Below are 14328 nucleotides of genomic sequence, written 5' to 3' on the forward strand. Positions count from 1 at the left end.
GTGTGCATTGTGCTATAAACATGTGTGTGGTTGTGTATAGAGTTGACTTGAATTTGTTCTAGATCATTAGACATGACATCATGGTGCTTTAGAAGTCTCTCTATAGTCACTGAATGAATATCGTGGCGGTGAAGCGGGACGTTAGTTTCATGCTATAACGCTGTATAGATATAACGCTCTAGATGTTATGAAATGGCAGCAGTTTCCCCTTCAACAAAGGCTCAATTGACACTAAGGGCCGATTTAGTCATAATAAGCGGGATTATACAGATCTCCTCTCACTTGCAGCTAACCTGTCGTTTGAGTATCTCACAGCTCTTTGGAAGGGCATTAAAAGCCTATCATTAAGACGCAGCGCAGGGAAATTAAGTTCTGGGAAGGCAGCCAGACGGAGTCGGTGGAGGAGGAGGAGGGCGAGCGCAGGGAGACACAGATTAACATGACGCTCAAAGACACCTTTGTAGTCGCGTTTGGACGGGTTGTTGTCTCGGCTCGATTCAGCAGGGTTGATGGGACTTACCAGCAGAAGAGGCAGGAGACATGATGGTGTCCGTCCTCCTTTCCCGCCCATGTTTCTGTCCTCCACCATGAGAGAGAGTCTGCCGAGAGAGAGAGAGAGAGAGAGACGTGAAAACTCATCAACTGTGGGAATCCGACACTTTCTTAAGTGTTTCAGGACAAATATCTATAGATTCTTCAATCAAAATACATTTACTGGAGACGCAAAATGACTGAAGATATTAAGTTTTAGTTTCTTAAAAACAATTAAGCTAGTTTTTTGCTTAAAACAAGTGAAATGTCTGCCAATAGGGTCAGAAAAATAAACTTGTGTAACACTTTTACAGTGTCCTTGTTACATGTACTTATTAACAGTAAATTATGCATAATTACATGCAACTAACCCTCAACCAAACCCTAATCCTACCCTAACCCTATAGTAAGTACATGCAGTTAATTAATATTACTCAGTACTTAAATATATAACTACACTGTAACAATGACACCTTAAAATAGTGTAACCTAAACTTGTTTTTCCTTTGAATTAAGTTTATTTTTCTGACCCCACTGGCTGATATTTGTTCTTGTTTAAAGCAAAAACTCATTTCATTTTGATAAATTTTTAGGTCATTTTGCTTCTTGAGTAAATGTATCTTGATTTAACCAGTTAAGTTTATTGCACTTCAAAAAAAGAATGCGCAAAAAAGTTGACAAAACATTTTTTATTTTATATTAAATATATATTTGACAAATCAAAGCCATATGTCCAACCAAGTTGTGTTCCAAATTTTGCCGCTGTTTCAAAATTGAGCTGCTAAAAGGTTTTAAAGTATCGTTTTTCTTGGTAACGCAAAGCCCAATTCTGGGTTATTATTATGTTAAAAAGAAAAAAAATCCATTTCTGTTAAATTGAAATGAAGCTGAAATAAAATGAAATATAAATATTATTTGAAAAACTTAAACTAAGCGTAAATAAGAAATGTTGCCTTGGCAATAAAGTGAAATAAGTTCAAGTTAAAGCACTAAAATTATTGACTGGAAATAAATAAAAACTATAACTGAACCTGAAATGAATTAAACCTAAATTGCATGCAAGCATTTGTTTTCAGTGAGAAATCAAACTATAGTATTTGTGTTTGAAAATGCGCCGCAAACACAAGTGTAATCATTAAACACATGATGCTTTTCACATGCATGTTTTGGTTTGTAACTTAATGAAACATTAGTAAATCATGGTAGCATATCTTTATTTAGAGCAGGCGTTTAAAGACAACGGGTAGCTCACGGAGTGTCATTGACATGCCGCTTCGCTAAAGCCATTGGACTTCCAGAATCCGACAGCGCTGCGATCATGACACAGTGTTTTCCAGTGTCATGTGAACGTTCAACCAATGGAAACTGGATCTTAGGTGTGGTGGGTGGGTATAGTGGGTAGAGACAAAGTTTTATCGATTAAAGGATAACTGTCGCCAAAATGCAACCTAGGGTCTTCTTGTGAATCTACCCGAGGCAAACTTTCGTGTAAAAGCATCATTAGAATGGAAACGCCACTTTTAAGTTTGATCGTATTTTCGTTTTCGGTCAAATTGCCTTGTGAATGGGAGTGAATGGGTCACTTCTATGATAGCATCAAAAATCACTATTTTTAAAACACTAATGCGGCTCGACACAACATGAAACTGTGCTGGAAGTCTCACCAGCGGCTCTACACATGAACTCCAGCACTGAGAACAGTGTTTGTGTACACAGAGTTTACTAAAAAGAAAGATTTTGAACAACTCACTGTCTCTGTGTCCGCCGGTGTTTTGACAGTCAAAACTAGTCGATCTCCGAATGCAACGTAACATGAGGAGAGTAAAGATGGAAAGCTCCTAAAGCTTAGTTCCATATAAATTCACGGATAATTTGTTGTTTTGTCGTTAGTGAAAATCAATATTGACATTGTATTTAAAAAAAGGATCCTCATATAAGAAGCAATACTAAAATTCAGAGTCAGTTCATTCGCATTCGGAGATCGACTATTTTTGACTGTCAAAACACCGGCGGACACAGAGACATTAGCCGTTTCTCAATATGCGTTCTTGTCTGTACTTGTGTTCTTGTGGACTTGTGAAACGTCATCAGTCGCTGCCCAAGTACTCTTCCAATTCAAAGTTCACATCAAGCCAAGTCCAGTTCAAATCCCCGGATGTGTTCTTGATCCGCCCCTTTTACCGAGGAGGCATCGAGAGGTGACTTGTGCGCACTTGAGACAGCCAGGTTTCCCAGAATGCATCTCACACCAACCAGCAAGCGTCAATAGCAGAAGAGAAACCCCACGTAATTTAAAAATACTGCTGTAATTGTGTCACGAAATGTAGTTTTAAGAGTATTTCAGGCGAGAATGTAGTTGTTTAAAGCTCAAATCTTTGGTTTATATATAAAGATAGCGCCTATTTGAAAATTTGATCTGCCGTTTTCGGAGCTGTGAGATCCAGGCAATCGGACGCTCGGCGCTCATGTACCCCGCCGAGAACTGCCTTTCCTCGGCTAGTGCTGCTGACATTAGCCGCTGGCTTGGATGTCTCTAGTCTAGTGGTTTAACATGAGATATAAATCGTCTTGTGTATATCTAACGGACGATTTATTTATGTATTTATTTGTCTCATTAATCTATCATTTGTTCCCTGGCAAAACGTTTTAGCTGAGGGCAAAGTGAAGTTTCATAGCTTTATTTAGTCTATTTAACTTTAACGTTGTAGCCGAGAGAGCTGACTTAATTATGTTTGACTGAATCGTTTGCTTTATTATTGTATAGCTTCTTATACCTTTTAGGCTACTTATACTTTTATAATGGCTATTATTTATCATTAAAACTGACATTTCACAAAAAAGGTCATGTCATTTTATTTTATATATTTAAAACATATTTTATTATACATGTTGCCTACATTCTCTTCACTCTATGTACATATATAAAATAAAATGACACAACCCTGTCTCTTTTTGCTAAATGTTAGTTTTAATGATCAATATTATAATGTTTTTTTTATGTATCATATTTTTTAAATGAAAACAAAAAGAGTCAGGGTTGTGTTTTATATTTCGTGTTGTTATAAATATATGTATTGAAGATAATCAATTGCGTTGCCTGAACCACATTTGTGTGGCCATTATGTTTAAGATTTTTTTTAATGAAAATGAAAAGAGGCAGAGTGGTGTTTTATAACATATTTTGTTTTATTTGTAGCCTAGATATACATACAGAGATAACCGGAGTAGCCAGAGCGAGCTGAGTGACGCTATCAAGTACGCCGCTGTTCCATTTGCAGAATTATCGGACTTGCGTCATCCCGTCCTCGAGAGTTCGTTCTCCTGAGTCGAACTTGTCAAGTCCGAACTACCAAGGACTCAAGTCCGAACTTTGCGTACTTGGTATGGAGAAACGGCTAGTGAGTTGATCAAAATCTTTCTTTTTAGTAAACTCTGTGAACACAAACACTGTTCTCAATGCTGGAGTTCATGTGTAGAGCCGCTGGTGAGACTTCCAGCACAGTTTCATGTTGTGTCGAGCCGCATTAGTGTTTTAAATATAGTGATTTTTGATGCTATCATAGTCGTGCCCCAAACACTCCCATTCACAAGGCAATTTGACCGAAACCGAAAATATGCTCAAACTTAAAAGTGGCGTTTCCATTCTAATTATGCTTTAACACGAAAGTTTGCCTCGGGTAGATTAACAAGAAGACCCTAGGTTGCATTTTGGTGAGAGTTACCCTTTAAATTATTATCGAGAGCTGCAGTTCCAACCACGTAAGTTTGCAATGATGTTGCAAATGAATGCAATGAAACACCAAATCGTTGAACTATGTTGTTAACGACAGAAATCGCAACCATAGCAGACTAAGGATTCTTTCAGGAACACACTCCTGAGTGATTGCATGCATGACCCTTGACCTCACACAATATTGACTGTCTGTAATGAGCAAAATGACACACATATGCTGTCACTCACAAATGAAATCACCACAAAAACCATAATAGCAGTGAGCATTGCATTGTGCTTTAGGGTTAAAGAACAATTATCGGTACTTTTTCCGTGTACAGTGTAGTTCGTATGAACTGCATTATTAAAAACAAGCACAATGTTGTGATGTGATTTATGACCTCTTAATGAGACATCTTATGAGGAACAGAATGAAAACATCCATCAGATGAAATATGAGACAAACAACAGATTGAATGCAGTGTGACAGCAGTGACACTCACACACACTGCAAGACATGATGTTCTTCCTCAGCGTTTCTGGCTCGTTTTCCAGCACAAATATCTAAACTTTCTAAAATCCAGATACATTTACTGGAGAAGCAAAATTACTGAAGATATTTAGTCTTGTTTTCTGAAAGATTTAGTCAGTTTATGCATAAAATAAGAACAAAAATCTGCCAGTGGGGTCAGAAAAATAATATTACTTTAAATAAGATTATTTTTCTGACTCTACTGACCCTTGTTCTTGTTTTAAGCATAAACTCACTTAATTTTGAAAATTATTTTAGAAAATAAGAAAATATCTTCATTCAGTCATTTTGCTTTCTATGTAAATGTAAATAAATTAGTTAAAACTGTTTCAAAGTAAATCCTACACCAATTTATTTTCAGTGTGGAGAGAAATGCAGGAAAAAACATGCTAAATCAAAAAACAAAATAGAAATAAATTATTGTCAAGCATAATTATAATGAACTAAACTTCACATTTGAGAAGCACTGCTTCATCCGTCACATGATAAAATGAATCTGGGCAAACCAAAAATACGAATGCTATTTTTGGTCAAAAATGAAGACTTTTTGTTTTGTTAGTGATGTTAAAGGTGGAGACCCGCTGCTGTAATGTATGAGTCGCCCGTTCACTGCACTAATGTCTCATGGTTTGGTGAACCGGAGAAGTTTACTGTGTTTTCTAAGGGCGCCGCTGTCATCTGAACTCACCCGCACCAGCACTGAGCTCAAACGCTCCGCTTTCACTCACTTCAGCCCCCATGATGCCTCGCTGCATGCGGGAGAGCAGGAGGAAACACACGTGAACACACAGAGAGGCAGATTCAGCTAGAGCTGATAAGATCACGTGTGTGACGTTCACTTGAGATAACAAAGACACACACTGCATCGTTATCAATATCAGCAGGAAACTGATCATATATCATACGGGCTTATTAAAGATAGACACAGTTCTGCTGTAACGTTGATACACCAGTGTTATTTTTCACTAAAATTTTTTTTTTTTTTTAATTGTTTTAGTAATAGGAAAAAACGGTAACACCGGGTCATATGACCAATCAGAGCAGAGTAGACCAATCACAACAGACAGGGTCATATGACCAATCAGAGCAGAGTAGACCAATCACAACAGACTGGGCCATCTGACCAATCAGAGCAGAGTAGACCAATCACAGCAGAGTAGACCAATCACAACAGACAGGGTCATATGACCAATCAGAGCAGAGTAGACCAATCACAACAGACTGGGCCATCTGACCAATCAGAGCAGAGTAGACCAATCACAACAGACTGGGCCAGCCGAACAATCACAACAGACTGGGCCATCTGACCAATCAGAGCAGACCAATCACAACAGACTGAGCCATCTGGCCAATCAGAGCAGAGAAGACCAATAACAACAAACTGGGTCATCTGACCAATCAGAGCAGACTAGACTAATCACAACAGACTGAGCCATCTGGCCAATCAGAGCAGAGTAGACCAATAACAACAGACTGAGCCATCTGGCCAATCAGAGTAGACCAATCACAAAAGACTGGGCCAGCCGACCAATCAGAGAAGACTGGGTTATAACACTCTTAAATTACACTCTTCTTTAATTCTCACTGAAAATGAGGACTATTTTGAAGCAGAATAAACAGTTTTTATCAGGTTGCTAGAGCACTAGAGCCCCTGTGTTTATTCAGGGGGAATCGATCTGCAAATGGACGACTGTCTTAAAAACGATCCTGACTGTGGAATATTTGCCGTAACCACACGAGGCACTTCCTCCGATGAGCTCAAAACAACCTAAACTTCCCTCCGACAAACCCCTCGGCTCTGCGCTTCATCACAGGACTTACAGGAGACGGAGAGAAGACGACCACGTTATTTTTACAGGAAACGAAGCGAGTGCCAAACGACTGTGCCCCTGAAGCCCCGGCTCATTATCTGACAGAACGAACACACACACAAACACACACACGCCCAAGACACTTTCATCAGAATCCAGATCCAGTGCTTTTCTCTCCACACGCCGGGCTGGAATGCACTCGCTCCGAACACAAGCGCGCTCACGGACGCTGCCCGGACTTGCCTCTGTTTGAAAGTCGACCGCAGACTCGCCGCCCCGGGTTATTAATCTTATAACGACCACATAATCTAAGATAAATACACAGAGTATCATTATCCTTATCATTAACAGCCCTGAAATATCTGTTCCTAGGGGAAGGGTGAAGACGAGGATATTATTATGCCGAACGGCCCGTCCAAAACGACTCCCTCGTTTAACAACCTCTAATGTTCTAAGAACGTTTTGCTAATGTTCTTATTAAGTTATGAAACCGTTATTTCTGAATGTTCCTGGAACGTTTAAATAATGTTTTCTTGGTTATTCAAACATTAAGGGAACATTCCATTTTTCAAAAGTAACATTATGGGACCTTTACTTTGGAACATTCCATTTTTCAAAAGTAACATTATGGGACCCTTACTTTGGAACATTCCATTTTTCAAAAGTAACATTATCGGACCGTTACTTTGGAACATTCCATTTTTCAAAAGTAACATTATGGGACCGTTACTTTGGAACATTCCATTTTTCAAAAGTAACATTATGGGACCCTTACTTTGGAACATTCCATTTTTCAAAAGTAACATTATCGGACCGTTACTTTGGAACATTCCATTTTTCAAAAGTAACATTATCGGAATGTTACTTTTGAACATTCCGAAACAAGTAGTAACATTTAAAAAATGTTAGATGAACGTCCAACTACAACAAAAAGTTCCATGAATGATGAATAAATGTTTAATGTTTTGCGAAAACCTTCAAAGACCAGTTCAGCTAACAAATGTATGTTGTAAAATAATTTTGTTTACATTCCCATTAACGGTATTTCTGAAAGTTCTCTGATCGATCTAAACATCCAGAGCGTTTTTTTGGTTATGCAAATGTTAAGCGAACATTCCATTGGATCATTTTGCAAACATCATGCGAATGTTACTTTTGAATGTTTTCTGAATGTTCTGAAACATAAAAAATATGAACAAACATTCTATAAACATTTTTGAAGGAACATTTATAACAATATTCTTTCTGAATGTTCTCGGAACGTTTAAATGTTTTCTTGGTTATTCAAACATTAAGGGAACATTCCATTTTTCAAAAGTAACATTATGGGAACGTTACTTTTGAACATTCCGAAACAAGTAACATTTAAAGAATGTTAGATGAACGTCCAACTAAAACAAAAAGTTCCATGAATGATTGATGTATAAATGTTTAATGTTTTGCGAAAACCAGTTCAGCCAACAAATGTAACCGTTGTAAAATAATTTTTCTTACATTCCATCCAGATCCAAAAGTTAAGCTTGATCATTTTGCAAAGATCCTGGAAATGAAACATTAAAAACATTTGAAACATTTGAAAAATGAACGAACATTAACATTACTGGAAGAACGCATTACTTGAGGGAACGTTTTGCGAGGACGTTCCCTGTTAACTCCATGGTTCTCTGGGTTAAACTGACTGCACTTGTGTTTAATAACTGAAGATGAATGATGGTTTCTGTGAGGTCTGTGAGGAAGAACAGACACACACAAAGAGCTTTAATGTCAACAGCGACTCTCATGGGAGTTTGCGGGAAAGCCCCATCTCTCAGAAGCAAAGCTCACAGGATTATCGTTCCTGATGTTTATATCGAAACGGAAGCGGCGGAAGGAATCCTCTCGGTTGATCTGTGTGTTGTGCCGCTCTCTCCATCCAACGCTTCACACACATCTTCAGATCAACACAAATCAAGAGGGTTAGTGCTCACAGATTTAACCTTCTCGTCTCTCATCCTGACTAAAGGCTGGAATACACTACACGACTTTACACATCTAAACAGATTTTAAAACACTAGCAGACAAGTCATTCAGAACACAACAAACTCACACTTTACGCCCAATTGTAGAAATGAAGTACGCTAATCTGCAATGCTGAAAACTCTCCGCATGTGTTTGCATTTAAAAGTTAATGAACAAATGTATCTTTATAAGTTTACAAAGTTGTTGCAGATTAAATATAATTTTCATCAGGTAAGATTCTGATTATTAACCACTCAAACCCTTTTATCTAAACCTCTCTACTTACCCATCAATCTCACACTTCCGCCATGTTTGTAGTTTTTTAACGCTTTTTATTCGTGTTTGTAGTTCTAATCAAACCCTCATCCGAAGCACAATAGGTTGAGGGCAATACTAGCCATATACACTCGAGAAAATAAAGGTTCATTATTGTTATTGATGGATTCATGAAGAACCTCTTAACATCCACGGAACCACTAAAGTTCTTTATAGTTGAAAAAGGTTCTTTAAATGATTAAAATGTTCAGTTACATTATTTTAAGGTGTCAGTGTTACAGTGTAATTATATATTTAAGTACTGAGTAATAATAATTAACTACATGTACTTACTATAGGGTTAGGGTAGGATTATGGTTTGGTTGAAGGTTAGTTACATGTAATTATGCATAATTTACTCATAGTACTATGGTAAGTACATGTAACCTATATGTAACAAGGACACTAAAATAGAGTGTTACCAAATATACTTTTAAGAAATGCCCTTAAAAAAGAATGTTTCTTTATTGGGATCGATCCATGAAGAACCTTTAACATCCATAGAACCGTTCCATTGCACAAAAGCTTCTTTGGATTATAAAAATGTTCTTCACACTAAGAAAACAAGGTTATTTTAAGAACTTTTCAGTGAAACCAGTGAAACCAAAAAAATTTCTTCTACACAATAAAGGTTATTTATTGTCATCAGTGGTTACATGAAGAACCTTTAACATCCATGGAACCACTAAAGGTTCTTTAAAGTGGAAAAAGGTTCTTCAGATAGTTAAAATGTTCTTCACACTTAGATTTTTTTTTAAATTATTTTAAGAACTGCTCATTGAAAGGTTCTCTGGGAAACAAAAAATGGTTCTTCTATGGCCCGTCCAGAACGCCTCACTCATACTCTATGTTTGTTCTAAGAACGTTTCGCTAATGTTCTTATTACGTTATAAAACCGTTTTTTTCCCGGAATGTTCCGAGAACATTCAAAATGTCCAGTTTTATTTAAATGTTTAAAAAAAAAATATTGAGACGTTGGACATTCCATTTTTCAAATGTAACATTATGGGAATGATACTTTTGAATGTTCTCTGAACATTCCGAAACTAGTAGTAACATTTAAAAAATGTGAAAAATTCGGATCTGCACATCCGTGTACCCTTTGGCATACTCATTTCGACATGCTACGATTTGGGACACACCAAATTTTAGTTTTAAAAACCATTTAGGCCGTATAGTATAGAGCAGATGTGTCCTAAAATCATTAAAGATCCCAATGGCTTTGAGTTTACTATGCGATTTCTGAAATCAGTCAACTCAAATCTGCAGACTGGTTCTGACTGGTTCCGCCGGCGTCTCGTTCAGACAACACACATCAGGCTCTGTGACACTGAACACAAGCGGCTTGTAATTCGTCTGCACTGATATCTGTTGTCAGATTAGGAAATTGCTTCTCAAACGGCACTAATCAGTGAGGAAATGGGAAACGGACTTCATTTGGCCTCGTTCCCAGTTCTTCCATTTCCAATGGGAGTTAAATGATCAAAGTGCAATAAAGCAGGATTCTAGTCTTCCTGGCATCAGTCTTAGTTCAGAATTGTTGGCGTTGTTGTGGTTCTAGTAAAGTCGACCTTAACTCTGAGGACAAACATCATAGCCTTCGCTCTCTACACCAGTTCTGTTCACTGTGAAGACATTCAGACATTGTGTTTAACTCTGTAAAACATTATCCACTTCTTGTTTTCCATTACAAATATCTAACATTCTTAAATCAAGATACATTTACATTTGAGATATTACTTATATATCTCGTTATAAGGGAAAAATGCATCAAATTTAAGTGAGTTTAAGCTTAAAACAAGACAAAATATCTGCCAGTGGCGTCTGGAAAAATAGGGAAAACAGGATTATTATTCTTACTCCACTAGCAACTCACTTAAAGGGACGGTTCGGAGTAACACCAACCTAGGGTCCTTTGCACCATGACCTCGAGCCAAACACCCCCCAGAAGCCTTTATTCCCTTGGTTGAACATTATTAAAGTTAGAGCTTATTTAGAGATATCAGCCGGATGGTTTAGTGCAGGCGCTAATGGATCCAAGGCTGTATCTGGTAAATTACTGCACTAATAATGCCCAGAATGGCACCAAACTTCTACAGTAGTACAAATAGGTTCTGTACTCATAAAACGAGGCATTGGAAAGTTTGTAAGTACATCAGGAGTTTATTTAAATAACACTTGCCCGACGGCTAATGCTACCGCTAACCCGGACGTCGACGTCACCAAACGTTTCCAACACACACACACACACACACACACACACACACACACACACACACACACACACACACACACACACACACACACACACACACACACACACACACACACACACACACACACACACACACACACACCTAACCTGCATTAACCTGCCATGAATCTATCTTTGTCTTTCTGGTACATGTTTAGCAACACCCTAGAAACCGGACAGCGTTTAGACTTCAGTCTAGGAGCAGCGAGCGGCAGAAGCTTCAGACATCAAGGCTCGTCTCAGGTCAGTGATCTGCTATGCTGGAGTCGGAAGCGTTTGATCCAGCGTCACTCCTTCAGATCCGTGCCTGCGGGTCACGGCATCCAGGGTGAAAAGTTGATTTCAAAGTTAGCGGCTCCTATAGAGCGTATAGACGAGAGTATGTGATCCTGCACGCAGACGAGGACGAGCTGATGCTCGGGTTTCATCCCAAACATGAAAGCTGGGAAAAGCTATAATCTTCTATTTCAGATGTCAAGCACTCGCAGTTAAGCTATAGGAGACGAATCCAAACAAAACGAGGAGAATGGCTACTGTAGACTCATCCCGTTTAACTGAGTCAAATATATACTAAAGATCTAACGGTGACACTTTACAATAAGGTTCATTAGTTTACATTAGTTAACAACATTAGTTAACATGAACTAATAATGAACTGCACGTATACAGCATTTATTAATCTTTGTTAATGTTAATTTCAACATTTACTAATACGTTATTTGTATATTTTGAAATTAACATTAACAAAGATTAATAAATTCTGTATACGTGCAGATCATTATGAGTTTGTTTTAACTTATGTAGTTTACTAATGTTAACTTATGAAACCTGATTGTAAAGTGTTACCGAACTAACTAACGTTCCCATTAAGTTATGAAAATGGTATTTCAAAACATCTCGATTATACAGTGAATACAACTTGCAGTGACATGTAAACCTGGTCTGCTATTTAGACTGTGAGTTATATGTATTTTGTCAGATAATATTTGCAGATTTAGCCGGTGTGTGTGAATGTTTACACTCTCTCTTCATGTAACCGGCGCCTCACGGTTGTCTGTCAGGAAACGTCTGCTGGATGAAGCAAAAAGATGCGTTTTTGTTAAATCTACTAAACGTATTCCCATCCACAGACAGTCGGATCAGCAGAGTGCATTATGGGTAATGGAGTTTTTGATCAAAGGAAGGTGCCACAGTCCCTAATCTCTATTATATGCTTGCACTGTATTTAAAAAAAAGACTGATAAAAAAATTACGATCTGTAATTTGAGAGTAAATCCAGAAAGGTTGATAATCGATGGCAGTGTTGAGGCGTCCTGAAAGCCCTGGATCCGCAGGTTCTGCACAGGTTCTGCTCGACTGAGCTCGACAGGAACACAAAGCCTGTGTTTTTCTGCTCTGGTTCTGTGACTGTCTGAATCCTGGCTTTACTGGGAAACACAAACACTCTCCAGCTTTTGATGATTTTAATTACAGCTTTTCTATGAAAGCAGAGCAAAGACAGGAGAGCAGCAGCTGAAGGTCTGTGTTGTCTTTTCATGCGACCGCAGCCTTTGATTCCTCACATCGCTCAGACGACGTGACACACACACACACACACACACACACACACACACACACACACACACACACACACACACACACACACACACACACACACACACACACACACACACACACACACACACTCATCAATCATTCGTTTCTCTGCACTGATGCTTGAGCTTGCTCAAAGTTTGCTTATGCATAAACGTATATATCCTCCCTCAGGCACGTGTGTGTGTGTGTGTGTGTGTGTGTGTGTGTGTGTGTGTGTTTGTGGGAGAGTGACTGAGTGTGTGTGTGTGTGTGTGTGTGTGTGTGTGTGTGTGTGTGTGTGTGTGTGTGTGTGTGTGTGTGTGTGTGTGTGTATGTGTGTTTGTGGGAGAGTGAGTGACTGAGTGTGTGTGTGTGTGTGTGTGTGTGTGTGTGTGTGTGTGTGTGTGTGTGTGTGTGTGTGTGTGTGTTCTGTCTAAACCCATAAGCCATCTGTCCAGGTAAAATCTTGGTTAAAATCATAAAAATCACTCTCATGAGATCCACCAATAGCAAACCACAACCAGCCAATCAATTCCTCACAGACACAGTCAGTTCTGTCCACATTTGTTCTTGTTCTCAGATAAACGTCACTATAGAGAAGAGAAGACGAGCTCAACTTCTGTTTCATGTCAACTTTAACCGGATGTGGTTTAAAGCCCTGCTGGTGAGATGCTGTAACTACACACTCGTCTCTGTTTACAGCCAATCAACTGAATATTAAAAGTACTATTTAGATATTGAGCGTGATCGTTACAGATACTGCATATCAATTCATATATCAATGAGAGAATCATAAACCTCGACTAAACATTTGTTTTCCATAATGATTCAGATAGATTGATGTGTTCTGTGACCTGACCTTTGACCTTCTGCATTTAATGTTTCTTCAACTTAAGGCACTTTTATTCCCCAGGGATTGTTTTAATTAAAAAAAATTTTTTTTTACCCATGTCCCAGTGAAATAATGGTCAAATTTATGCAAAATTATTAAAATATTATTTAATTGTCTGCATTTAGGATACATAAATGATACATAATGATGAAAACGACTTTAAGAAATAAATACAAAAATGACCTGATGACTTTCAACCAATACGAATTTGTTTCAAAAGAAAGATGGTCTTTTTGCTCATCATTATTATATTATGTTGCAAAATATTGTGGTAATAATTATCACACATTGAAAATTGAACAGAGATATGATAAACACGTATTACCTTTTTTTTTATGATTTCTAGACTTGATCTATGGAGGTTTATGGAAATACAGGTTCTACAAATGATTCAGTGTGCGGATGATAAGTTTAGGCTCTCAGAATATATTACAAGCGCATTTGAGCTCCAAAGTAATTATTACGAATATAAATTGTACGGTTTTATTAAGAAAACCAAGAGGGAGAGGGACAATTAATCCAATTATAATAAAAAAAACAATATAGTAGAGCAATAAAACACATTATCTGACATGAATCTGCCAACAAAAATATGTTCTAAGAACGCTTTGCTTACATTCCCATTAAGTTATAAAAACATTATTTCTGAGTGTTTTCTGATCAAAATGTTTTTTTAAATAAAACGTTTTAAGAACAATTTCTTTTCTT

The 14328-nt window shown here is 37.8% G+C and overlaps 1 protein-coding gene across 4 annotated transcripts in view; it reads right to left on the reverse strand.

The window, feature by feature from the left end:
- The window catches only part of edar (ectodysplasin A receptor), a 52317-nt gene that overhangs the window by 36925 nt on the left and 1064 nt on the right, over positions 1 to 14328 (reverse strand). For all 4 annotated transcript variants that reach the window (XM_082174749.1, XM_082174750.1, XM_082174751.1 and 1 more), the window contains exon 2: positions 521 to 599. In XM_082174749.1, the coding sequence (XP_082030875.1) occupies positions 521 to 589 (69 nt within the window). In that variant the 5' untranslated portion in view covers positions 590 to 599. The remainder of the gene's footprint in view (positions 1 to 520; positions 600 to 14328) is intronic.

This window comes from Leuciscus leuciscus (assembly GCF_965113295.1).
Source record: "Leuciscus leuciscus genome assembly, chromosome: 7".
Taxonomy (NCBI): domain Eukaryota; kingdom Metazoa; phylum Chordata; class Actinopteri; order Cypriniformes; family Leuciscidae; genus Leuciscus; species Leuciscus leuciscus.